The 24,152-nt window shown below is 51.0% G+C and overlaps 9 protein-coding genes across 9 annotated transcripts; 6 read left to right on the top strand and 3 right to left on the bottom strand.

The window, feature by feature from the left end:
* Nucleotides 1-73: 73 nt before the first annotated feature.
* On the top strand, nucleotides 74-988 carry J4E82_002689 (uncharacterized protein; the record flags this gene model as incomplete). Its single annotated transcript, XM_051728987.1, has 3 exons — nucleotides 74-107; nucleotides 160-228; nucleotides 279-988. 3 exons carry the CDS (start codon nucleotides 74-76, stop codon nucleotides 986-988), a joined length of 813 nt encoding a protein of 270 aa, XP_051591079.1.
* An 842-nt stretch (nucleotides 989-1,830) lies between these two features.
* On the top strand, nucleotides 1,831-3,403 carry J4E82_002690 (uncharacterized protein; the record flags this gene model as incomplete). The annotated part of the gene is made up of 4 exons (XM_051728988.1): nucleotides 1,831-1,866; nucleotides 1,919-1,969; nucleotides 2,023-2,387; nucleotides 2,440-3,403. 4 exons carry the CDS (start codon nucleotides 1,831-1,833, stop codon nucleotides 3,401-3,403), a joined length of 1,416 nt encoding a protein of 471 aa, XP_051591080.1.
* A 302-nt stretch (nucleotides 3,404-3,705) lies between these two features.
* On the bottom strand, nucleotides 3,706-5,007 carry J4E82_002691 (uncharacterized protein; the record flags this gene model as incomplete). The annotated part of the gene is made up of 2 exons (XM_051728989.1): nucleotides 3,706-4,678; nucleotides 4,736-5,007. The coding sequence occupies 2 exons, from the start codon at nucleotides 5,005-5,007 to the stop codon at nucleotides 3,706-3,708; spliced, it is 1,245 nt and encodes a 414-aa protein (XP_051591081.1).
* A 1,165-nt stretch (nucleotides 5,008-6,172) lies between these two features.
* On the bottom strand, nucleotides 6,173-6,754 carry J4E82_002692 (uncharacterized protein; the record flags this gene model as incomplete). The annotated part of the gene is made up of 1 exon (XM_051728990.1): nucleotides 6,173-6,754. One exon carries the CDS (start codon nucleotides 6,752-6,754, stop codon nucleotides 6,173-6,175), a length of 582 nt encoding a protein of 193 aa, XP_051591082.1.
* Nucleotides 6,755-10,639: 3,885 nt separating this feature from the next.
* Nucleotides 10,640-11,945, top strand: J4E82_002693 (uncharacterized protein; the record flags this gene model as incomplete). Its single annotated transcript, XM_051728991.1, has 6 exons — nucleotides 10,640-10,715; nucleotides 10,804-10,829; nucleotides 10,972-10,994; nucleotides 11,097-11,227; nucleotides 11,347-11,537; nucleotides 11,586-11,945. 6 exons carry the CDS (start codon nucleotides 10,640-10,642, stop codon nucleotides 11,943-11,945), a joined length of 807 nt encoding a protein of 268 aa, XP_051591083.1.
* Nucleotides 11,946-13,390: 1,445 nt separating this feature from the next.
* Nucleotides 13,391-14,158, top strand: J4E82_002694 (uncharacterized protein; the record flags this gene model as incomplete). The annotated part of the gene is made up of 2 exons (XM_051728992.1): nucleotides 13,391-13,437; nucleotides 13,498-14,158. The coding sequence occupies 2 exons, from the start codon at nucleotides 13,391-13,393 to the stop codon at nucleotides 14,156-14,158; spliced, it is 708 nt and encodes a 235-aa protein (XP_051591084.1).
* Nucleotides 14,159-16,861: 2,703 nt separating this feature from the next.
* Nucleotides 16,862-18,697, top strand: J4E82_002695 (uncharacterized protein; the record flags this gene model as incomplete). The annotated part of the gene is made up of 4 exons (XM_051728993.1): nucleotides 16,862-17,175; nucleotides 17,227-17,468; nucleotides 17,518-18,459; nucleotides 18,516-18,697. The coding sequence occupies 4 exons, from the start codon at nucleotides 16,862-16,864 to the stop codon at nucleotides 18,695-18,697; spliced, it is 1,680 nt and encodes a 559-aa protein (XP_051591085.1).
* A 1,816-nt stretch (nucleotides 18,698-20,513) lies between these two features.
* On the top strand, nucleotides 20,514-21,090 carry J4E82_002696 (uncharacterized protein; the record flags this gene model as incomplete). The annotated part of the gene is made up of 3 exons (XM_051728994.1): nucleotides 20,514-20,732; nucleotides 20,782-20,961; nucleotides 21,010-21,090. The coding sequence occupies 3 exons, from the start codon at nucleotides 20,514-20,516 to the stop codon at nucleotides 21,088-21,090; spliced, it is 480 nt and encodes a 159-aa protein (XP_051591086.1).
* Nucleotides 21,091-21,555: 465 nt separating this feature from the next.
* On the bottom strand, nucleotides 21,556-23,403 carry J4E82_002697 (uncharacterized protein; the record flags this gene model as incomplete). Its single annotated transcript, XM_051728995.1, has 4 exons — nucleotides 21,556-22,563; nucleotides 22,618-22,983; nucleotides 23,036-23,177; nucleotides 23,231-23,403. The coding sequence occupies 4 exons, from the start codon at nucleotides 23,401-23,403 to the stop codon at nucleotides 21,556-21,558; spliced, it is 1,689 nt and encodes a 562-aa protein (XP_051591087.1).
* Between the last annotated feature and the right edge of the window lie 749 nt (nucleotides 23,404-24,152).

Consider the following 24,152-nt stretch of genomic DNA (forward strand, 5'->3'; position numbering starts at 1 on the left):
TCACCCGGCCCTCTGGGGGCGCAGGGAGAATACGAAGCCTTTCAGGCGTAGTTGAAGGAAAGACACATTCATAATGGCGAACTTACGGTTCGCGGTGAGCATGCAACGTGAGTACTTGCATACATCTCCGTTCGAGGCATCAAGACTGACAACCACCAGGGTTAATACCGTTTCTTGGCTTCCACCATGTTCTCATGATTCTTATTGCAATTGCTATAATATTGCTTTGTAAGTTACGACGAAAGCCTGCCCAAAGACGATGGCTAACAATCTTCCAGCATTGCTACTAGCAGGATGCTCGTCCACTTCACCACTCATCCCCGGCATCTTCCTCATCTCCATGTGGTACGAACAGTTCACACCCACCTACGCACCTGAACAGGTCGACCCCGGTGTCACAGCCGCAATTGCCAACATTGTCGGCAACGCACAGCTTGGTGTGCGCGTCGGCTACTTCGGCATCTGCATCAACCGAGACGGTGGTGGCTTCATCTGCTCCAACAATGCCACAGCGCTCGTCGACAACGTGTCCGTTGACCAGGACCCGCTGAACCTCGTCTGGGTTGCTGCTACCTTCAAGGATGCCGTTGTTTTCCCTTACTTGCTCATTGTCGCCATCATCCTCGCCTTCTTCACATTCATCCTCCTTGCCACCTTCCCCGGATGGCACGAGGAGAGAGACGAGCGAACCGGATCCGATGTCGACGTCAAGCCCTTCCCGTCAAGGCCTGTCTCACAAGTCGCCCTTGCGCTCATCTTTATCTCGTCCATCTTCGTCCTGGTTTCCGTACTCTGGCAACATACAGCATCTGTCGCAGCCGCAACCATTGTGCAAGATCTGGGTAACGGCAGCGTCAAGTCCGGTGTCGGTACATCAGCCATGGTTCTTGGATGGTTCGGCTTTGTGCTACTCATAATAGTAACCATCGGGTTGCTCGTTATGATTCTCAGCATCATTGTTCTCGACCGTCTTACCGACAACGACTAAGAGGACCGACACAGCTGCGAATACATTCAAAAAATAATTACGAGAAGATGAGCATTTTGTTGGCGCGATTGTGTAATTTGGTGCCGAGCTTACTCGGCCTTCACTTCTTCAGCTCAGTTACTGTTACATACCCTTTTGGCGACGCGATGGCAGCTTGCTGACCAGAACCGCTTTTTGTTTGGCATACCCGGCGTTGAGGCTTTTGCATCAGATCAATTTGATCCACGAGCGAGTATTGGTATTTAACAAGGATGTTAGACGAAGGAGGAACGACTCGACGGAAAGAAACGCTAGGATGGACTGTATCTATGTAGTAAATGAAACAATGAGAATCGGATACGTCAAGTCAGGAAACTTTTGCCTAATGTTTGGTGATGCTTGTCCGACGGCTGGCAGTGGGAGCGTTTGTGTACAATGTCTCCTTTTGTCCCTTGGACATGCCGGGGTATTCTCGCATCGTGGAGGGGCGAAACGCGGGGAGTAGCGGAGCCGCCAGTCAACCTGCCATTCGCAACCCAAAAGCGGAAAGTCTTCACTCTGCCACCATCAATAGCGCGCTCACGCGTTACACCTACGCATACCATGAAGAGATGTCTTACTTCACAAATGCAAAGAGCCTGTCCGAATCCCTCCGACGACCGGCCGCAGCACGCAATTATCGATGGCGCCATGCCTAAGCGAGCCTAGAGCATTTTGTCGCGTCCAAAAAAATTGGTGGGGTTGGCGTGAGAGGGACATCTAGTGCTCTGACTGCTTAAAGCCCGTATAGTCTTTTACTATTGTCCTCCGTTCCTTACTCTTCATTCCCTTTCCAACACAAAACCTACGTTTAGTTGCCTGTCATGTCCAGTTACGCGCTCCCCAAGTCCCACCAGGACGTATGTTGCCCCTCACATCACAATCAAGATGCACCCTGCTAACTCAGCATAGCTCATGGAGAAGTCCCTGGTGGAAACCGACAATGAGGTCGCCCAGATTATGGTGAGTCTCTTCTGCTATTCTTTTTATCCTACATCATTTAACAATTCTTGTAGGAGAAGGAAATCCAGCGTCAGCGCGAGTCCATCCTCCTGATCGCCTCCGAGAATGTCACTTCCCGCGCTGTCTTCGATGCGCTCGGTTCGCCCATGTCCAACAAGTACTCTGAGGGTTACCCCGGCGCCCGCTACTACGGTGGCAACGAGCACATCGACTCTATTGAGTTGCTCTGCCAGAAGCGCGCACTCGAGACCTTTGGTCTAGACTCGGAGAAGTGGGGTGTCAACGTACAGTGCCTGAGTGGTAGCCCGGCAAACCTCCAGGCTTACCAGGCCATCATGAGGCCGCACGACAGGCTTATGGGTCTTGACCTGCCCCATGGTGGACATTTGAGCCACGGCTACCAAACACCCCAGAGGAAGTGCGTACAAAACGAGCCACTTGTACAGGGGGCGTAGGCTGACCAGAGATAGGATCTCCGCTGTTTCCACATACTTTGAGACTTTCCCCTACCGCGTAAACCTCGACACCGGCCTCATCGACTACGATCAGCTTGAGCAGAACGCCCTCATGTACCGTCCCAAGGTGCTCGTCGCCGGTACCTCCGCTTACTGCCGTGAGATTGACTACGCCCGCATGCGCGAGATTGCCGACAAGGTTGGCTGCTACCTCCTGATGGACATGGCCCATATCTCTGGTCTTGTCGCTGCTGGCGTCAACAAGTCGCCCTTCCAATACTGCGACATTGTCACAACCACCACCCACAAGTCCCTCCGTGGACCCCGTGGTGCCATGATCTTCTTCCGCAAGGGTGTGCGCAAGACCGACCCCAAGACTGGCAAGGAGACGCTCTACGATCTCGAGGGTCCTATCAACTTCTCCGTCTTCCCTGGCCACCAGGGTGGCCCGCACAACCACACCATCACCGCCCTCGCGGTTGCGCTCAAGCAAGCCCAATCTGAGGACTTCAAGCTCTACCAGCAGCAGGTCATCAAGAACGCCAAGGCCCTTGAGGTTGCGTTCAAGAGCATGGACTACAAGCTCGTTACCGACGGTACCGACAACCACATGGTTCTGATCGACCTGAAGCCCTTCAACCTTGACGGTGCCCGTGTCGAAGCCGTTCTTGAGCAAGTCAACATTGCCTGCAACAAAAACACCACTCCTGGTGACAAGTCGGCTCTCACACCCATGGGTATCCGTATTGGAGCCCCAGCCATGACCTCGCGTGGTCTTGGTGAGGAGGACTTCAAGAAGATTGCCAACTACATCGACCAGTGCATTAAGCTGTGCAAGAAGATCCAAGGCGAGCTCCCCAAGGAGAACAACAAGCTCAAGGACTTCAAGAGCAAGGTTGCCAGCGGTGAGGTACAGGAGATCAACGACCTCAAGAAGGAGATTGCGGCCTGGGCCGTCACCTTCCCTCTGCCCATCTAAGCCTACATGGAGCTTTTTCGTGATTGGGCGGCGTACTATGGCGTTTCTTTCTCCAAGCGGGATATGGTGTTTCAACAAAAAGGCAAATTTGGGACTGGCAAATTCAACAGCTCTACCATTTTGGGAATTTACGAGGAATGATATGATTAGGACGATAAAAAGGAGATACCTGAAGATTTAGATGCGCTGCTTAACCAGTGGGTCTTAGTCACCAAATGTAAAAACTTGACTCAAACTCTTTGGTATGACTATTGCATTCATGTGATTGGAGACTACGAAATCTATGCCGAAACCGGCGGCTCTCATGCCGACTGCCAGGTAATAGCAAACGTGGCAGAGTGGTCTCCACCGGCGTACACAGTTTGCTGTGTGCTACCAGACGCAACCTTGTCCGCGGACCAGAGCGCGTTACCGCCAGCAGCCAATTTTCCGTCAGTGTTGGTAAAAGCAGTCGCGCTTGCAGAGCCATCGCAAGATAGCGCTCCAGCAACGACTGCGCACTTGCCCTTGGAGCTCGACAGGGTGAAGCCGTTGTCTACGTCGGTAGCTGTGAAAGTCGCACATGTTCCGGTCGTGTACCAAGTACCCTTGCTGATGATGCATCCCTTCTTGACTCCGTTGACAATGACATTGAGGTTACCCTTGCCACTGAAAGGTGTTCCAGGCGCAGCAGTAGATGTCGGCGCAGGTCCTCCAACGGTCGTAGTGGTAGAGGGAGGAGACGAGCTTGCATTCTTGAGAATGTACTTGATTCCTGTCTGAGGGCAGGTAGACTTGGTACCATCAGGGTCCGAAGCAACAAACTCGCCAGTCTGTACACTGCCACGAACATCGTAGTGGTACCAGATCTCGTTGAGCGCGCCAGACTTGCAGCCTAGCGTTACCTCGACACCGGGCCTCTTGGCCTGGATGGCGCTTTGAATGGCGGCGAAAGTGTATGTCTTGGTTGTGCTGGGTGTGATACCAGCTGCGGCCAACCACTCGTAACTTGGTAGCGTTTTGAAGAGGTCGACAGTCTTTTGGAAGAAATCGACAACTTCCTCTGTTGCTTTGTGGTCGTTGTAGCACTCGGGTTCTAGCGTGGAGATGCAAGTGCCGTGCTTGGCCCACTCGTGGTACCAGAAGGACTCGTCGTCGCCTTGGTAGTCCTTCCAGTAGGTGGACATGTAGGAGAGGAGGTCGGTTGCGCCGAAGGAGTTGAGGATGGCGCTGATGTTGGAGTAGGCGCGCGACGAGTCGCAGTTCGCGTCATAGGTGCCGTCACAGCGGTCAGGCCTGGACAGGACGGTTAGCATTCATGCATAGTGAATAGGAGCTGAAGGGCAATCGTACCATAGACCATGGATTGTCCAGCTATCCTCTGGTCCGGTAGCAGGCGAAGCATCCCAGAACTGCGTCTGGAGGATCTGTCCACCTGGGGCGTTGAAACAACAGAGGTTCTCCACGACAGTGGTGTTGTGGCAGCTCAACTGAGCATTGGGGCAAGTCTGGGTATACTCGCCCATGACGCGTCCTCCATTGCCGAGGATGACTTGCGCACCACCGAGCGCAATCTTGCTGAGTGTCCTGAGAGAAGGCATGGCTGTTGATTCTGCTGCCAGCATTTCTGCCGTGGAAGCAGCCGCGTTATGTACTCTATCCCTCGCGGCTCCGACTAGGGAGTCTAGCATGGCCGGCATGTTACCGCTCGCCTTCTACTACTGCAAGGACGGAGGAGATAATTTGGCGCTGTGCAACAAGAATACACAAGCTTTTCGCGGATCGATCCCTCCCGTAACGGCAGCTCAGATTACACGCCTTCACGTTGTTGTCGCTGATTCGCAGACAGCGAATACACTGTGCCTCGATGCGGAAGGTCGGTTCTTTAGTCTAGTCCGTCGCCGCCGGGTCCAAAGCCGTAGATGCGTCAACGGAGAGCCCGAGATGTCTTCTGGGCAAATCGACTGGTGGAAGAGGTTCGGAGTGTAGCCAGGTAGTGCGGAGGTGTACTATGGGATGGCCGGAGACGGCGCTGGGGATGGGTGTTTATGGGGGATGAAAGGGACAGACGACATAGCCACTCATGGCGCAGTACCAGGCATCACGCTGGGCGAGGTCACGCAGGGCCGCGTTTGGGGCATCATGGTGATCGGCTGCCCGGGGACCAGTCAGAGGGCGTCTCATGGCGAATGTGATGGGTGCACGTGTGACGCGTGCCTGGCGATAAGACGACGATTGCGTTAGAGCAGGAACAGGGCGGACCCTGCAGCTTATCAGCATGGAGCGCTAGCCGAGAAGGGGTGCGCATCAAGGTTGCTCGGCGTAGTCCGACCTTCTGACTTGCGCTTTAGAGCTCACGCTATAACCACATCTCTTTTTGCCCGTCGTTCCGCATGCTCTTTCTTTTCAAAGTCGACTGCTGTTCATTCTTTGCCCCACTTCATAACCCATGCTCAGTACGTTTTGTCGATATGTTATATAGGTGAATCTCCATGGACCCCTGTCAACGCCATTGCATCGTCTCTTACTTAGCTTTGGTATAAGCTGCCCTGAGTAGCTTGTTCATCGCAAATCCTCCCTTCCTTGCCTTCTCATCTCTCTGGTCTATTGCTTCGCGTCAAGGTCACTTTCACAAAGGGACCACTTCATATCGCATCTGTCTGGAACAAGTTTGCGTGGGCAAGTAGCATTGTCTTATTTACATATTGTATTTACAAGAAAGAAATGTCGCTCGAATATTCAAAGTTAAATCTCTCAAATCCACCAGCCACAGAACTAGAGTGTCTGCGCTTACGGGTAGGTGGTGTACGAGCACTTGACAGGGTTCTCCTCCTTGATAGCTCGAGCAGCGAACCCAAGGCACTCATCAGCTCCAGCCGGGTTGGTCACGCCGTCCAGCCAGACGGAGTAGCCGCCATTAAGAGAAGGCTTGCAGGCCTGGAAGCCAATCTCCTGACCAGTCTGGTCCTTGAAGACGAGGTGACCGTCGTCGTTGATGGCAAAGGTTCGCCTCTCTCCGTTCTTGACCATATCTTGTACGCCAGTGGTGTACTGAATGACGCCCTGACCCATGCCTGATCTGTCAACGAACATCTGCTGGGGAGGGTTGGCAGTGTAGAGGTAGAGGGTGCCGTTGTTGAGCTGGAAGGAAGCGTAGTTGTGGGGCTCCGGGCCGCAGGAAGCATTCTGTTGGCCTGCGTTGATCACGAGAGAGTTCTGGACAGCCTGAATAGTGTTGTACTGTAGATCGGCGGTGCCTGAGCGGATGGTTTGGATTGTGAAAACATCGCCGTCCTTGATCTTGGAGTCGGTAGGGAGAGCAGTGGCGAGGCCAGCAGCAGAGGCGATGACAGCGGCGGTGGTGAACTTCATGATTGTAGTTGGAGTTTTGATGTGAAGTGTTTTAGGAATGGGTGTTTGTAGATGTAGTGTTGATATTTGATTGTGTTTGAGTTGAATGATGACCTGTAGAGACAAGACCATCAGAGGTTATATACACAGCAGCCTCGTATTCAACCTCATCACGGTCCTACCGGCGAAACCCCAACAATACAACGACATGAGGTCACATTCGATCTGAACACGAGCGTGGGTCCATAGAAACTTCCATGTTCCCCATATTTTGACGCTCGGAAACCAATGCGCCACAGTCGGTTCCTGCTCAGGGTCGTGCGAGGACCATTTCTCCGAGATTCCGGGCAGGAGTCTGTGGAGTATCTGCATGGACGTCGGATGGAATGTGTCGAAAGTGACGCTGCGGTGGCCAAGTTAGCGGGCCGATGAGTGCGAGTAATTAGCTGATGCTGGCTAGCCGCTGCCAATTTTGAACCAACCCCACACCCCGACACGACCCGATTTGCTAGTCGAACGGCCGCTTGACAATAATAGATTGCATGACCGAATTTCCTCACGGACGGACAGAATAACAGTGGGATGGGCGACACTTGCTGTCATTCCTCGTGTTCTCTCGGCTTCAATGCTGCGTGGCCGTGTAATGGAAAGGGGCTGGCAACCTTGGAACCCTGGAACGATGCAATCCAATGGTAATAAAGCGGATCGGCTTTCATTACTACCTTTGCACCAAGCTGCACACGGCAGTACAACCCCTCGTTCTCAAAAGCTTCAATGCAATTGCTCAATTCGAAAGTGCCAGCTCAGTACTCCGTACCTACCTAGGCAATCGCCCGGTTGATGATAGCCAGACTCATAGATATACATTGGAGTGGCACAAATGCTGCAGGCAAGCGTCGTTTGAAACAAGAGCAAAGGCCAAATTCTACGAAATAGGAGTTGTGAGGCAATTATCGTATTTCCAGTTTACGTACCATCGCCAGGCGCCTTTCCAACATCGAATCCTCCGTCTGCCAGCTCGGGACTGAGCAGTTGGAACGACAGAACACCAAGCGAGGTTCGCCACACCCCTTTGCGTCCACAGTCGTCGGCTCACGTTCCGATATCTCGTGTACATCACGTTACTCCGTCTTCATGGCCTTGTAGCATGCCACTTTCGGCTTCGCGACGTCACTCAGATCCAAAGTGTGGATTTCTGTCAAACTAAGAGCAAGCTTGTTCGTAAAATCCGGAGGGTGTCCGACAGCCTTGAGTAGCAGGTTTGCTTTGTTCGTATTCAGACCCACCACAGAACGTCGAACTGCACAAGCGCCATTGGCTGCCCAAGGAATAGTTCGGTTGGTGACATTATTCCCTCACTCCTGTCGATGACAGTCGTCTGGATGTTCGAACATCCTTCAGGTGTGATTGTGACGGACATCTAGATGAACGAGGTATCTCTTATGCTTCTGCGAATAGAGGTAAGTGTGCTCTCATGCATCATGAACCTTGCTTTTTTGGACATCGACGATGACGAAAGCGGTGTCGTAGTTCACGGTCTGAATGGAAGTGAAGCAAACCTCCTTCGATCAGATATCAGGCTGTCGGCTTCATTGTAAGCTTCGAAGTCTAGCCTCGGTAGGAAATACTTGTGCAATGTAGTGAGGGGTAATGACCCTTGTATTGCACCAAATGATGGATGAGCGTGATTTAGTAGGTTGCAGGTGTACTTTCCCGAGCTGACCTAGGTACCTAGGTAGTCTTTTGGGCTGTGTCTTTCTTATCAACGCCTTGCAGGTCCACTGCATTGGTAAATGTGCTATCGTACTCACTGCTGTAAATCCGTGTCCCGATGTCTTGTCTTCTATAACATTTTTGAAAGAGCGTGGAGCGCTATTATGTGTAGCTTGCAGGACCAACTGCGATCGGAATCTGTAGCAATGGCTAGTTTCACAAGAACGGAATTGAAGCTTTCATCTTTTTCATGTCGACAGTATCTAGAGAAGAAGCCTTACCCAATATCTATCGGCTATATCTGCTTGTGTTATTCCCTGCTCATTACTATTCATGTATGAGTAAGTAGTATAACAACTATTGACTAGGTACGCAATTATTATTTCTAAAACTGAACACGAAGAGTATATCACAATCTGTCGCAAACAATTGTTGATAATCAGAGTTATACAAGGGAACGGTCGTCTGAGAACATATAGCGAATCGTTAGGATGCATCTCTGCACGGAACAATTTGGAGCGTTGTCTGCGAAGCAAACCATGCACTACCTCTCTAAATATTCTACCACTTAGCCATTTCTCATCCTGCTTTTAACACGACGTTTTCATGAAAATACCACAGCTCATCAATTGATACATGATGGCCATAGTCCAAATGCCGGTGTTCATCTCAATCTCATGATACCTAGGTACAGAACAGCCGTTCAAGCGGTCAGACCCACGGACAGCCGCTCATTCCTCAGTCTTCGGCGGTATAGCCCACAACAAAGTCTTACCAAAGGGTGTCAATTTCGAAAACATGGCTATACGAAGCGCAGAGGTGTGCCGGCAATATCGGCATTATACGCGCATCGTCTGGAGCGATGCGGTGCCCGGATAGCACGGAATCAACATATTCTAGCACTTCCAAATTTCTGAAACCCTCCCAAGGTCCACTCGAGCACTCGATTCTATTAAATTGCCAGACTCGAGCCTTGTCCTTGGATGATCTTTCAAAAGCAGCCGGTGTTAGAGTTTCAGGATGCTGGCTATCTGTGTTGAGTTGTCCCACATCGTCCGGCCAAGAGTTGCAAAACAACACCGCGTTCACGTACCAGCAATGACGCGTTATGGTAGGCTTCAGAGCTTCCGAAACCGCGTGAATCGATATAAGAGACATGCGTCTTATTCTCAAGGACACTCATCTTGCGTTGGACACGTAGGTTCTGCTGAAGAGGAGGACTTGAAGCGATAGAGTTGGACGCGTGATCACCCCCGCCTGACACATTGCAACACGTCATCAGTTTAGCATCACGCTGGCTGACAAGATCAAGAAGGTACCCCTAAACTTGTGTGTACGTTTGCGCAATACCTATAGAAAAAGGGCACGTATTCATTCTCCTTACAAGTACGTGTTGAGGCGGGTTGTGTTCGAGGTGTTGACGCGCAAGCGAAACACCATGGAAGGCGGCGGATGGCGCGATACAGGTATCGCCGAAAACACAACCATCAAGAGCGGAAATGAATTAAATGAACATAGTAAAATAATGGAAAATGTACTGCTTTGCATAAAGTGCGAGATCAATACGAAGAGAGAAAAAAGGATAGGCCTGTAGTGGCATATCTCTACGATAGATGTCGAGTCGTCGAAAGCAGAGGATTGCGCATGAGCTCGTCGAGGCGCAAGATGCTCCTATTGCACCCTCTCGAATAGAAGGGTCCTGGTAAAACAACAAGGACTGAGCTTTGGCATGATTGAAGTGCCAGGCCACGACTGCTTGCAGTCAGGCTCCTAGCAGGCGTTGGCGACTGATCAAGCGTCACGACGACAAGAAAGAGCGACTTGAGGCGGAGGAGATGGGGTGAGGGTCTGCGCTTCCGAAGGGCAGACTGGATAGACCCCCAGAAAATCGAACTGACAGGAGCCGCACTGCGCCCAGCCAGCGTAGGCGGCAGTATTGCAGCATGAGATCAAACTGAAGCGCATCTTGATCAGGACTGGAGAGTTAGCGCCTTTGGGTTGGTGATCTGAGTGCGGCGATTTTGATCCCTGAAAAGTATAAGAACGGCGCATACCCCACCCGCCGCGTGCTTGCCCCAACTCAGCGACTTCGTGACTTTCTACAACCACAATCCCCCCATCGATTTTCTCGCCTGCCCTCTCGTTCGAAGCATCAGTAACGCGTCTATCTTCCCATCTAAATCACTACCAACAATGCCTCCCAAGAAGAACACCACCCCTTCCAAGGCAAAGGCGCCTGCCGCCGCGCCTGCCCATGGCTCCTACATCGGTATGTGCTATGATATCTCAACCCAACGCGGTCGCGTTGGTTGTCAGATAGTCGCGTCTTTGTCGCCGGTCAATGCTGACTCTATTAGACATGGTCAAGGATGCTATCATCAACGTGAGTCTATCCCAGGCGCATTGCCCTGCACATGACTTTGCGACAGCTTGCGCCGCCAACTCTGGCGCGAAGCCCAACAACACATGATAACGTTCCTTCATTGAGTGAATGTGATTACTGACGCGCTCTATGCACAATACAGCTTAAGGAACGAAATGGATCAAGGTTAGTCAATCCACCACCCACGTGCCGTCGCTCATGCGTCGCGTCATGCTTTTGCCTGGAAGCACCCAAGACTAAGAGCTCTCGCTAACTTTGCGCCAACAGCCGTCAAGCCATTCAGAAATACATTCGTGCCAACAACAAGGTCGAGAACGTCACCGATGCCGCCTTCAGGAGTCACGTTAACCGCGCCATCACGTCAGGCGAGGAGAAGGGTGACTTCGCGCGTCCTAAGGGTAAGTGACTACCTTCCTGTCCATTTGTGGCGCAACGCCACGCTCCCGACGCGTCGCTGCTGTGCATCTGCAGCAAAGACACTATGATTCAAATTGAACTTTGCTGACGCGTCATTCAGGCACGTCTGGACCAGTGAAGCTTGCGAAGAAGGAGGCTAAGCCCGTTACTGCCACCGCTACCAAGAAGTCTGAGCCCAAGGCTGAGAAGAAGACCACTGAGAAGAAGGTCACCGAGAAGAAGACCGCTGAAAAGAAGACCGAGAAGAAGACTGAGAAGAAGGCCCCCGCTACCAAGAAGGCCACCACCACTGTAAGTACATGCCTACTATCAACAGTGCCTTGCTGATTCTAATTGTAGAAGGCTAAGGCTACTACCACCGCCACCAAGGCTGCTCCCAAGAAGGCCGCCGGCCGCCCAAAGAAGGCTACCACCACAGCTGCTGCCACCAAGGCTGCTCCTGCTGCTAAGCCCAAGGCCAATGCTAGCAAACCCCGCAAGACTGCTCCAACCACTGCCGCCGCCCCTGCCGTCGAGGAGGAGGTATCGCGCGTTCTAGGCAAGACCAAGTCTGGCCGTGTCACCAAGACCAAAGCTCCCGCCGCAGCCAAGGCAACAAAGAAGGCACCAGCAGCAAAGAAGACTGCTGCGGCGAAGAAGGCCACCACACCGAAGAAGAAGGCCACACCTAAGAAGGCCACACCAAAGGCCAAGGCATGAGCTTTATAGCTCAAGCTTTTTCGTTCTGGTTGGTCTTCTTTCTTTTATTATGCTACCGTGAGTTCGCTCCGGAGCGTACGCTAGACGACATTTTCTTCACGGATTCCCTTTGTCTCACTGCTGGTCTATGGATTCTATAGGAGGGCGCGGTTCTACCATGGGTGAATGTGGGTAAGGAAGGCCCACGGTGTTCGTCTCTGACTCTTTCATGTCGGGTATATCATGTTGGCCAGGCGTTCGGGCGCGTGTCTGTCACTGCGGATGGATGTCTACTACTACTGTCATTGTTCTTTTCAGCGTCGCAATCTGGCGTTACGGGAGGATAGCTACGACGTCATGCTATTGTCTCAAACAATGGAAACCAATACATACTTCAAACATGCGCGTTCGTGAATAGGGTGAACATGACGCGTTGTTGTGAGCTGACGCGTGAGTGCTGCAAGTCATGTGAGGGGTATGAGTGGGTCTCTGATAAGATAGCTTACTTGGCCGGGTATCCTCACCCCTCCGGGCAAATCCCACACGAACGCCGACCTGGGAAGATTTTCTACACCTTGCTCCACATTCGCCCGCCATGGTATCCGCCAGCCCTACTCGCACATCTCAAACGTACAAGCTATCATGAATGAACGCTCAAGAGCACGACTTTAATCGAATCGTATCAAGACAACGTAGGATGTTTAACTACTTCACGATAAAATCCTTTGCCTGCGATGCAGCGATTCTTAGCCAATTCTCGACTGGCACACTTGTAGTATTGCTTTGACCTTTGTTCCTTGCGATCCTAGAAAAAGGTGGTTTGTGCTTCGCTTCTACATGAAGCAGGATTTTAAATCACCTTGTTATGAAGTCGTTTTCATACCTACAAATCGGCTCGACAAAGGCATACTATGCCGTAAAAACGCTGAATCATCCCCTTTTTTTCTTGCTTATGAAGACCCCCGAAATGCTGATAGGTGGACGACAAAGAGCTGGCAGACGATGTCGCGGTGAGCGGAAAGCAGACGCACACCACAACTGCCTTTAGGGTTTAGACTGATACATATGCAAACGTAGCACTTGGCCTCAAGTATCGCAATAGTTCACTGTCGCTTTCTACAGCGCTTCTGAAACATATGAACAGTTCTTGTGTCACTTTATGATAGAGCAAATAACACTTCTCCAAACTACTGTATGGTATGTAAACTTCTGGAGCTGGTACCACAGGCTCAGGTTTAGTTCTTCGCATCGTATACCTTCCTTACCGCAGGTCGTGAAGGTGAAGTGAGTACTACAACTGACGGTGGATGTACGTTCACCCCATCCCTCCTCTCACCTTCACCACTGTTTGTGTTGTGCATGGGTCATCTCCGCATTTAGGCGAGTCAATATCCTGATTTGAGACTTCGATCTTCCTATTTCAAGCTTTCTTGGTTACGATAACGCTCAAATCTATCTAAATCATCATGGTAAAGGCGAAAATCACCCAAGTCAACAAGTCGGGTACCATGAGGTAAGACAAGAACAACAGAGTATGCTACACGCGACTGCGAGACTAACATCCTACCTACAGTTTCGAGTCGACCTCTGCAGTCACCATACGCGTGGGCGAGGCTCCGAATACCAAGGATTTCATCGCGCACGAGGCCTTCCTAACTTCCCGCTCGGAGTTTTTCCGACGCGCCATGAATGGTAACTGGAAAGAAGCAGAAACATGCATCATCAACCTCCCTGACGATACGGCCGAAGCGTTCGCCTGCTACATCAACCACGTTTACACTGGCCAGCTACCTACCACAAGTAAGACCACGTCGGAATTAAAGAAGCTTACGGTGGAAGAGTTTGAACACCATGTCAATGACCAATACCGGATTATCTTCGACGTTTTCGTGCTAAGTGAGAAGCTTCAAGACGTCACAACAAAGAACGCCATGATGGAAGCTGCACTGGCCACTGCTGGATTGGTAGCAATTGACGGTCTATGGAGGGTCCCCACATGTCATGTAGTCAACGCGGTCTACAATGGCACACCTGCAGGCAGCCCTGCTAGACGACTCGTCACCGACTTGTGGACTGCGGTACCTATCGAATCTATTTTCTCTTGCATTCGTCGCTTCCATCAAGGATTTGTGGAAGACTTGGGTAAATCCCTTCAAAACAACAGAAAGCCAGCAGAAAACATTCCTGTTCGCAAGGGTGTTGCTGCATATCAAGAGGAAATCAAAGAAGGTTGAGCATACTGCTTTGCTCTGTAGCATACAGCATTCCGGCGGAATATCTGGAGTGTCTACCTTCAGTCACACAGACGTCTACATTGGTCGCTACCTAGGTAGTAGACATTAGATAGATTATCGAGAAGTCAAAGAGGCTTTCTCAAGTTGTATGTAGGTAACCTTAAGAGTCAAGGCCGTGGGTTGAATAGGTAGCCTTGATCAATACATTCGGTCATGTAAATAATCATGGCCACATTGACATAGGACGGATTTTAGCTCAGCACCTGCCACAACTGATCTGTTGGTTCATCGTATCAAAGCACTAGACACCTCTGCTTGGTACTTACCTAGGTATCATGGATGTGACCATCGGGCGCCGACCCAAGCCGGGGATACGTTACATTCCAGACATCTAGCGACGCCAGACACAGCGGCTATGCTCAAAACGAACATGGCATTGCAGTCGTAGCGTGCAAAGCTGTCGACAGCTATTGGGATGCGTTAAAATTCCTCAACTCGAGCTTTGTGTCTAGGTAACGGAGGTGTTGTTGAGGGTTGAGCTCAGCAAAGATGCCGGCCCGAGACGCGGACGGCGTTTACTCTGTGATGCCGCAGCTGCGGCGCGGTTCTCACGAAGCCCTTCTGGGCGCGGAAAGCATCCGTCGATTAGGTGCGTTTCCTTCACAATCACCACTAATATTATCCTAACTCACAACATGTCGCTCGCGTAGTGTGAAGAAGCTTTTTTCATGTCGCAGTGGGCCTTGAAATTCCTCTCGACTTCTTGTCCTTAGAGGACGCACCCGCGACGCCTAATCAGGCACACCGCGCTACCAGGCGCTAGAAACCCTTCACATGGGAGTCTGTTTAGACCCTTGAATTGGAATCCCCGTAGAGAAAATCAAGCGTTGCTCGAAGCTTACCCGACCCCGATTACTGGCACGGAGAGCAGTGGCAACCCGAAGTCTACGGCGCATGCACGTGCATAACCAGCATATACAACTGCCTTCCTTCGAGCTGCGCACATTCCATGCACACTTGTCCGGCACAGCGCGCCGTTGTCGAGACGCCCACAATATTTCCGTTAGCTCCCTTGCCCGCCAACATCCAGTCAGAATCACCCAAGCTCCAAAACGTTGCTATCCGCGGACCAGTAGACGGTAAACGCGTCTGATGACTCTAATGGCTTGCGGCACGATCTGTTCCACCGTCGGGCAACTATCACGAGGCGTCGCAAAGTAACATCGCTTTACGGGACGCTTTCGAGAGCGGGGTGCCACCTTAGAGTTATTTCGGAACGCTATCCGGCGACACCCATGCGAAAGACACCAGACCTTATTTCTTTTGCTTACTCGCTCGTTGCCGCTCCGGTGTCTATAATCAGTGGCTGCTTACCTGTAACAGGGTTCTCCAGATACACACGGCTGTGGCTAGCAAAAGGGTAAGGTGACAATAGCACGACAGGCGCCGCCAGTACTTCCGAGCATCATAATTTTCTGGCTGAAAGCCTCTTAGTGATGAGCAACCAGTTGACCATTTATTTGCCATCCGATTAATTTTCATGTTCTAAAATCCGACCTATGAGGGGCAAGACAGGCATGTACTATGTACGAGGCACACCAACCCTCAAGCTTGCCGCCCTTATTGGCAACGTTCGACCCGTCATTCCATCTTCTACGCGAACAAACCAACATGCTTATGCATATGCCCCAGGATGCGGTCAACCCATTTCAAGGGATGGCCGTTCAGGCGGGACACGCCTGCCACGCTTGATTTCCACACCAGGCCAAGTATGGTGGAAACTCATGTGTTCGGAGTTGTGCAAGCGAGATACTCTAAATCGTTGCCCGCTGGACAAACAGTCAAAGAACAATCAGGCGCCGACACACAGTGGCTTCGTAGGCAAACTACAGGCATCATCAGGACGAGCTGAGTTGATGAATTTCGTCATGTGTTGTTCGCACTATTTGAAGAAGTCAGCATGATAGATCGGGACCCAAACACTTCTCCGAAACGATGGAAGAACAAGAGCTCTTGGCCGAAGAGGCGCCAATTGGCGCCCATCCACATGCGCTTCGTATCTCATTCACTTGCCATGTCGGCGACAGCCTCGGCATCCTGCAAGGATCCTCCAGGACAACATGCAGATCTCACCCGCTAAGACAGGCTTCACAGAGAGCTTGAGTGAGCTTGGCGCCCCAGGTTTCGACCCCTTCCCCAGGCGCATCGTATCCCAGACCAACTGTTGTCCTGCCTGAACGAGCGACTTATCCGACCATCTACAGCGGAAGCATAGTTGCTTGGGGTTTGTTTGGAGCCTCCAACGCGTGGATCCCATGATAGTGTGGAACTGTCTCGATGACCGGTTGCCCCAACCGCAAGCCAACAGTACATGCAGACATACGTATCTTCACTAGTCGTTGACTAACGCGAACGGCCCATGGGGAATGGTAGCAATCCTTCCAGAAATGTAAGATGCGGAGTAGTAGCCCAGTCAGGCCTAGAGCAAGAATTTGCAATGTTACCACATGAAGCCACGCATGCACCGCGCTGCAGTTTGGGATCCGATATTAAAAGCTTGGGCATCCTACCGGTGATTATTCTCTCCAAATACTACCAGCATCTTCTTTCTCCCGCACTGCGCAGAAATCCTCTTCCTGTGCGAGGGGCTTCATCAAATTCGCTACGCCTTCTTTGAGTGGAATCGAAGTACATAACTACAAAATGCCAGGAGGTGGAGTCGTTGCCGTCACTGGCACGACTGATGTCAACCGTGTCGAGGCTCCTGTCACTGTTCGGGCTTATCTGATTGTCGCATTCGCTGCGTTTGGCGGAATCTTCTTTGGATATGATACAGGTTGGATGGGTGGTGTCCTCAATATGGATTACTTCATTAAGCAATACACTGGAGCTGAATACCCAGACGTTGTGTACCCAGGCCTCGACTCGACGAGCCAGACGATCAAAGATTACCGTAACTCACACTTCATTGTAGTTCCATGGCAACAATCTCTCGTAACATCGATTCTCTCTGCTGGGTATGTAGAACAAATGCATCAGTGCGATGACAGGGAACTGACAGACCACAGTACTTTCTTTGGTGCTATTATGGCTGGTGATATCGCTGACTTTATCGGACGTCGTATCACTATCATTACGGGATGCGGAATTTTCGTCGTCGGTGGTATCCTTGAAACTGCCTCCACCGGTCTTGGTGTCATGGTTGCTGGTCGACTCATTGCTGGTTTTGGTGTGGGATTCATTTCATCCATCGTCATCTTGTACATGTCCGAGATTGCACCCAAGAAGGTCCGTGGTGCCGTAGTTGCTGGTGAGTACTTTTCGTACGGCTTAAATGATATGCCTTCTAACGTTAGTAGGCTACCAATTCTGCATTACCATCGGTATCTTACTTGCCAACTGTGTGGTTTACGCCACTCAGAACAGACGCGATACTGGCTCCTATCGTATCCCGATCGCCGTTCAGTTTCTCTGGGCTATAATCCTCGCCATCGGTCTCGCTCTCCTACCAGAGTCGCCCCGTTACTGGGTCAAAAAAGGCAAGCTCGACAAGGCCGCCTCCGCCCTTGGCCGTGTTCGCGGCCAACCTCTTGATTCCGAATACATCCAGGACGAACTCGCTGAGATCATTGCAAACCACGAATATGAAATGTCCGTTGTACCACAGCACAGCTATCTCGGTTCGTGGTTGGCCTGTTTCAAGGGCAAGCTCTCCTCGCCCTCGTCCAACGCCCGCCGTACTACACTTGGCATCTTTATGCAAGCTATGCAACAGTTGACTGGTATTAACTTCATCTTCTACTTCGGCCCTGTCTTTTTCCAGCAGCTTGGCTCGATTTCCAATCCCTTCCTCATCTCGCTCGTCACGACCCTCGTCAACGTGCTGTCCACACCTGCCTCATTCATTATGGTTGAGAAGATTGGAAGACGTCCTCTGCTCGTCTTTGGAGCGGCTGGCATGGTCATAATGCAATTCATCGTTGGGGCAATCGGAGCTACTGCTGGCAAGAACACTGCCGACCACCCAGCTAACCCAAACGCCACCCGTGCTATGATCGCATTCATTTGCTTGAATATCTCTGTCTTCGCAACGACTTGGGGGCCTTGCGCCTGGATTGTCATCGGTGAAATCTTCCCTCTGACCATTCGATCTCGCGGTGTCGGTCTCTCTACGGCTAGCAATTGGTTCTGGAATTGTATCATCGGTATCATCACTCCATACCTCGTTGCCGACCGTGAGGACTCTGCCCGTCTCGGATCCAATGTCTTCTTCCTATGGGGCTCGCTCTGCTGTATCTCTTGTGAGTTCTTCCTAATCCTCAAAGCCACATGGGACAAGTCACTGATGAATAAATAGTCCTCTTCGCTTTCTTCTTTGTTCCCGAGACCAAGGGTCTCACCCTTGAGCAAGTCGATAAGATGTTGGAGGAGAGCACTCCTCGCAACTCTCGCAAGTGGAAGCCACACAGCACCTTCGCTGGCGAAATGCATCTCGCCGAAAAGCACATCGAGATCCCTCTTGAGGACATCGCTGTGTAGCACGAAACCTCTGCTGTCTGAAGCATGTGGTCTAAAGGTAGACGAGAGAGGGACAACTCTTATGTGGAACCATGACGTTAGTGAATGTTGTTGTAATGCATGGAACTACTACATGGCATCCAATGTCATGAAGTGTTAGTAGAATGTTATACACGCAGCCAGTTATTACTGGTCCGCAACCCGATCTATGACAATCGTGTGAAATACGTCCTGTCAGCTTCAACATGAAGTAATCGCTATATTACATCATCCTATCCCTCTCCAGTGGGAAAACAGAAGGGTTCGCTTACCCACTCTTCTCCCCACTCTTACCCTTTCATCCCGCCCCCGTCCATGCTCCCAGCCACCCGGAAATCTTCACCCGAACCACACGCCGTGCCCATGTTGTAACATACCACGCGTCCATTTGCGCGATGACATGGAATTCAGTACCTCACCGTGTCCGCGCTGGCGCTAACTAGCACTGAATCTGTTCGTTATGTAGCACGAGGCTAACAAGCTGACTGCGTGGATGCACAGATCTTGTGTTCAGACAGCCGACGCGGTGTTTGTGGCATCATTTGGGTAGGTGTTACAGAGTCTGATGGGTAATCTGCTGTATTGGGAGCGTGGGTTACACGGGGATTCGGAGCTGAGGTTTGGAGGACTGTTAGCGTGGCAGTGTCTTATGCTAATTTGGTGCTAAACTAGTGGGCTGATGGTAAGTGTCAGCGGAAGTAGCATATTCGCGCAATCATTGAGAGATGGAACGGTCGTATGAGGGCTTTTTTCCTCTTGGGCATGCCTTTGTCGGTCACGCTGAAGAAAGTCGCTCTTGCCTCGTGGTGTAGATCTATGCGCAGCTTGGTGGGGCTTTAAAGCGCACCAGGCACGAGCATCTTCCTCACATCCAGAGACATGGGAGAGGACTCTGGCTCCTGGCTTTCCGATCAGCAGTGCCTGAGTAACGAAACTTATGTGGGGCATAGCCTTGCGGAATGTGGGAATACTGCAGACGATAGCGTGGCTGCCGGGTCAAGTTCGTGAATACTTCCGTATCGTAGCTCAGCCTTGCGCGGGAGTGATTCACAGTCTCCAGTAGGCTAAACTACATCGTCCTCATAGCGACCAGACTGTTCTTTACACTCTGCTATCTTCTCAAGATCCAACAACATACAAATGGAGCTCGATTCTGACAAAATGTTTGGCGAACTATACTCCAGTGCCGAAGCTCTTCAAACAGCATTGACAGATCTCGAGACAAAATATAAGAAGACAGTCTCCGACACGCGAATTCCCCTTCAATTTCTCACTTTGCGGGATAAGCCTGAGTCTGAACCCTTGGGAAACACGATTCATCTGCGCCTTACACAGAAAGTAGATTACCATCCCAGCTGGGCATATGTTGCCGTGTCCTACACTTGGGCACAACCTGAGGGTCTTGCAGCTCAATTCAACACACCCGAAATCAGAGTCTGGATCAATGGTACGGAAGCCCGTCCGCCACACTGCCCTCCTTCTGTTATCTATCGAGCACTGCAATACGATACTCTTGAAGCTAAGACCGGTCACCTCTGAATAGACCAAGAGTGCATCGACTAAGGTGATGCAACGGATCGAGATGAGCACATCGCACATATGCGCAAGATCTACGAGCGATCTCAAGCGAGACATACTCGTGGGGAGTTCACAGTAAGTGCAGCCCACTTCGTTCGAGTAAAGTGGGACGGTACGTTCCTTTATCTGGTAGCGAGGTTGCTATTTCTTCTACAGTTTTGGAAACCTCGACGTGTCTCTCTTACCTATTATAACAACCTTTACAGGACATCATTTAAATATGCACCACCAACCACCACCACCGTACCGCAAGATCGAAAACGACGACTACAAGACCGACAGACAAAGCAGCTTGGAACCTCCCAGCATCCAGGACACTTTGACGTTGACTGCGGCCGCAGCTGCGGCATGGATCACTGGTGCAGCATATATTGAATACGTCTATTACGGTGTTCAAGAACAGATACACAAGTACATCTACGAGCTTCTAGCTCTGCCGGTATGTTGATCTTACCTTTACCTTTATTAAGATCTAACAAAATCTGCAGTTCACCATTATCGTCCTAGGTGCTTATGCCTACGTATGCACTTTATACCTTGCCCAACGATATCCTACAGTCACGAAGTATATACTCGGGCTCCCTATACCTATGGCATACGTATCAACGATATTGCTGATGGCTACCTTCATGGAAGTAGGACTGGATATGATGTTCACCATTATGCCGGTATGTTTGTAAACTGTTAAGAAACTCTACATATACTAACATTACTAGGTGGGTTTCATCATTTCTTTCTTTGTATTTGCAGGATGTCGCCACATTATGTCGCAAACCAGAGTACCATCTCTGGTATGAAGAGGCGAGATTGCAAACATGTGTTCGATCGCGTCACTATAATAGCAAACATATCTGGACTGACAACCACCCTCCGGACAACCGAGCTCCAAGAAGATAATGAAGCGAGCTATAGTACTTGCGTATTGGCACTGCTAATCATGAGTCAGGTGTATAAGGGGTCGGTTTCATGGATTACGGGCAAGACTATTGAAAATGTTCTCATCATTGTTTTGAGCTGGACACATACCTCCATAGATGAGTTGTGGAATGGTTGTTATCATGGCGGAGGTAGCTGAAGCGTTTCTTACGTTTGTGTACACAATCGAAACCTTATTGTTGGGTCTGCCTGATAGTGGTCAACTGACTTTCTGCGTGGACCAAGTTTTCATGGAAAGCAATGCACTGTTTGAAGTGTGGTATCAATAGTTCGTCATCTATCCAACCTCTACTCTACGTACAAGATGTTTCAACGATGGAAAGAGCTCAACTGACTATGTGACCCCCGCTAGCAGTCTTAGCCCTTAGAAACGCCTCGACGTCCTTGGCACTTGTCGCGTCAATCTGACGGTCCATCTCCAGCTCCTGTGGACTCTTCACCCTCTCAGGTTCCTCAACCTTCTCCTCCTTATGCCCGCCAACGGCACCAGTTACGGCTTCTGCAGCAGAAGTAGCAGTGGAAGTGACTACAGCGGAGGCTGATATAGCAGCTTGTTTAGCTTGGTCTAAATAGCCCGGAGCAGCGGGTTCTTCACGATCAGGGAGTGGTACCTCTTTCGGTGCTTGACCCACAGTGTTGGGCTCCATCGTAACTGTCTTGTCACCATGTCCATGGTCGACAACTGCTGCGTCGGGTGTTCCATCTGCGAGCTGACCCGATGCGTGTGTAAGGTTCTGTTGCTCGTATCGTGCCTCGGATGTGCCTTCGCGGATCGGTAGGGTTGTGGTATTTGGTGGTGAGCTCATGGAAGGGCGCGACTCGGTGTCTGAGGGAGGCGTATCAATATCTGGCTCGTTGGTATCGGGAGGATGCGTAGCCGTTCCCACGGTTGTGAGAGGGTCACCGATCTGTGTTGCGGGTGTAGGTGGCATTAAATCCCCCTGTTTGTATCCTACAGGCTTCGGAATGGAGAAGATGAGCTTTCTTCGTGGTGCTCCATTTTCACTGCCAACACCCCAGGCTTGCATCTCACCATCCTGCCCTTCCTCCCACTTTATTGGCCCGATAGGGAACGTCTTGCGCCCGTCCTGGGTATTTGGATTCTCCCACTTCATTTGCGCCTCAATGGCTGGCTCGAGGTTTGGCAGTTGTCCCCATTCGAAATCGAGACCGCCACCGTATTTCTTCGGAATGTTGTCGTGATCGATATATTGGGAGAGTGTGGAGTAGACGTTCTGCGGGGAGAGGATAAAGATCTTGGAGACGGTGATGGGATCAAACCAACGCTTGACCCAACCCCAAACGGTAGGAAAGAAGCCAGGCGCTCCGACGATCTGTGGCACTGTTAGTCCAACTTGAGTCATTCCCAGAACGCCTCATAGACATACGAATATCCTATCCAACGTCTCGGGATAGTGTGCCGTGGCTAGCACGGAAGCATCCTGCATGTGGCCTTTCAGATTCCAGAACTGCTTCAACCCGACGCCACTGATATCCACAATGTTGTTGCTCTGCGAGATGGGCGTCTCCGGGTGGTTGCGAGGGACCATGGAGCATAGTGGCGTGTAGAATCTTGTGAGCGACTCGTACAGGGCGAAGAGGCGCAGGTTCTTGGTTGCGACATTAGGTATGGTCGTCTTTGATTTGGCGAGTTGTTTCTCGTAAGCGGAGATGTTCTTCGAGTTCAACGGTGCGACCTCGAAAAGGAAGAGAGGGATGCCGCGTTTGTCGCGTCGGCCGAGCCATTGCGGGTACTACGTGAGGCTGTCAGACAGGACAACAGCGCATGTTTGCGGGACTGTCTACCAGGCGGCGCGTTTGCTCATACTCTTCGATCTCGATAGTGTTGAAGATTTCGCTTAGCTTGTTCTCTTTCCGCCAGTCCTCCGTGTCCTTGAATTGCTTAAAGGCTTCCTGGGGAACAAAACGACGCGCGCGCAAGTAGCGCCTGTAAGCAGTCAGTGCCCCGCTAAATTTACTAACTTCGCGTTTTGCGCATACAGCATGGTCTCATCGTCATGGCTGGCTTGCTTCCCCCCGGCTGCAGGTGTGTAATAGCCTGCCTGTTGGCAGATGTTTTTGAACTCAAGCAGCTGGGCCTGCTGGTTCTCGGTAAGATGAGAAAGATGCCCCGCAGGGTACTGCATCGACTCTACTCTACTGAGGTCGGCCATGGTGGTATATGATAGGAAAAGTAAGGATGCAGGTTAACCAGGCCAAAAGAAAGGGAGGAAAAGTAGTGAGCCAGACCGTTCGGTTCTAGGGCGTCATGTTTATGGTAATGAATGCGGCGGTGCGGCAGTGACATCAACTGTGGCTGCAGATCGGGGCTCGCGGAGAGCGAGTTTCGGCAACGGTTACGCGCCATCCGGACCAAATGTGGAAAAAAACATGTGAGACTTTTGCTTGTCTGACTGCCGTGCTTGAATCGTGTCTTTCGCACTGATCACAATGAGTCCATAGTTGTTTTGAGCGTGTCGCGATTCATTTCCGCTGGGAGCCGCCGGAGGTTCGCCAAGAAACTTCTGCTGACAATGATGACTTTACATGCCGGTGACTTGCTATGCAGCTGTCAGCATGGACAAGTCTAAACTACGTACGATACGGGCGTATGTTTTTTTGGCGGGGTTATTAAGTCTCATTCTTCCTGCTGAAACTTTGCTACTATCAAGAGTACCGTAAGTTCTATGGTTTACTGAGATGATGGAATTTTAAGTTTGACTACATTCGTTTTCTGTATATGACTGAGACGTATCTGACTTGCTTGAGGAATGAGACGTTGGTTTGGTTCAGTCCATGCTCGTCCAGCCGCGAGTGTATATGTTGAGCGGCGAAACGATATAGAGAACAGGCGTTGGAGGTGCGTTATCGCGATTTAGCTGCCGAGGCTAGTCCATGTTAGCGAGCAATGCGCGCATCAGCG

The sequence above is a fragment of the Alternaria postmessia genome (assembly GCF_024291825.1).
Source record: "Alternaria postmessia strain BMP 2775 chromosome Unknown scaffold_11, whole genome shotgun sequence".
Classification (NCBI taxonomy): Eukaryota; Fungi; Ascomycota; class Dothideomycetes; order Pleosporales; family Pleosporaceae; genus Alternaria; species Alternaria postmessia.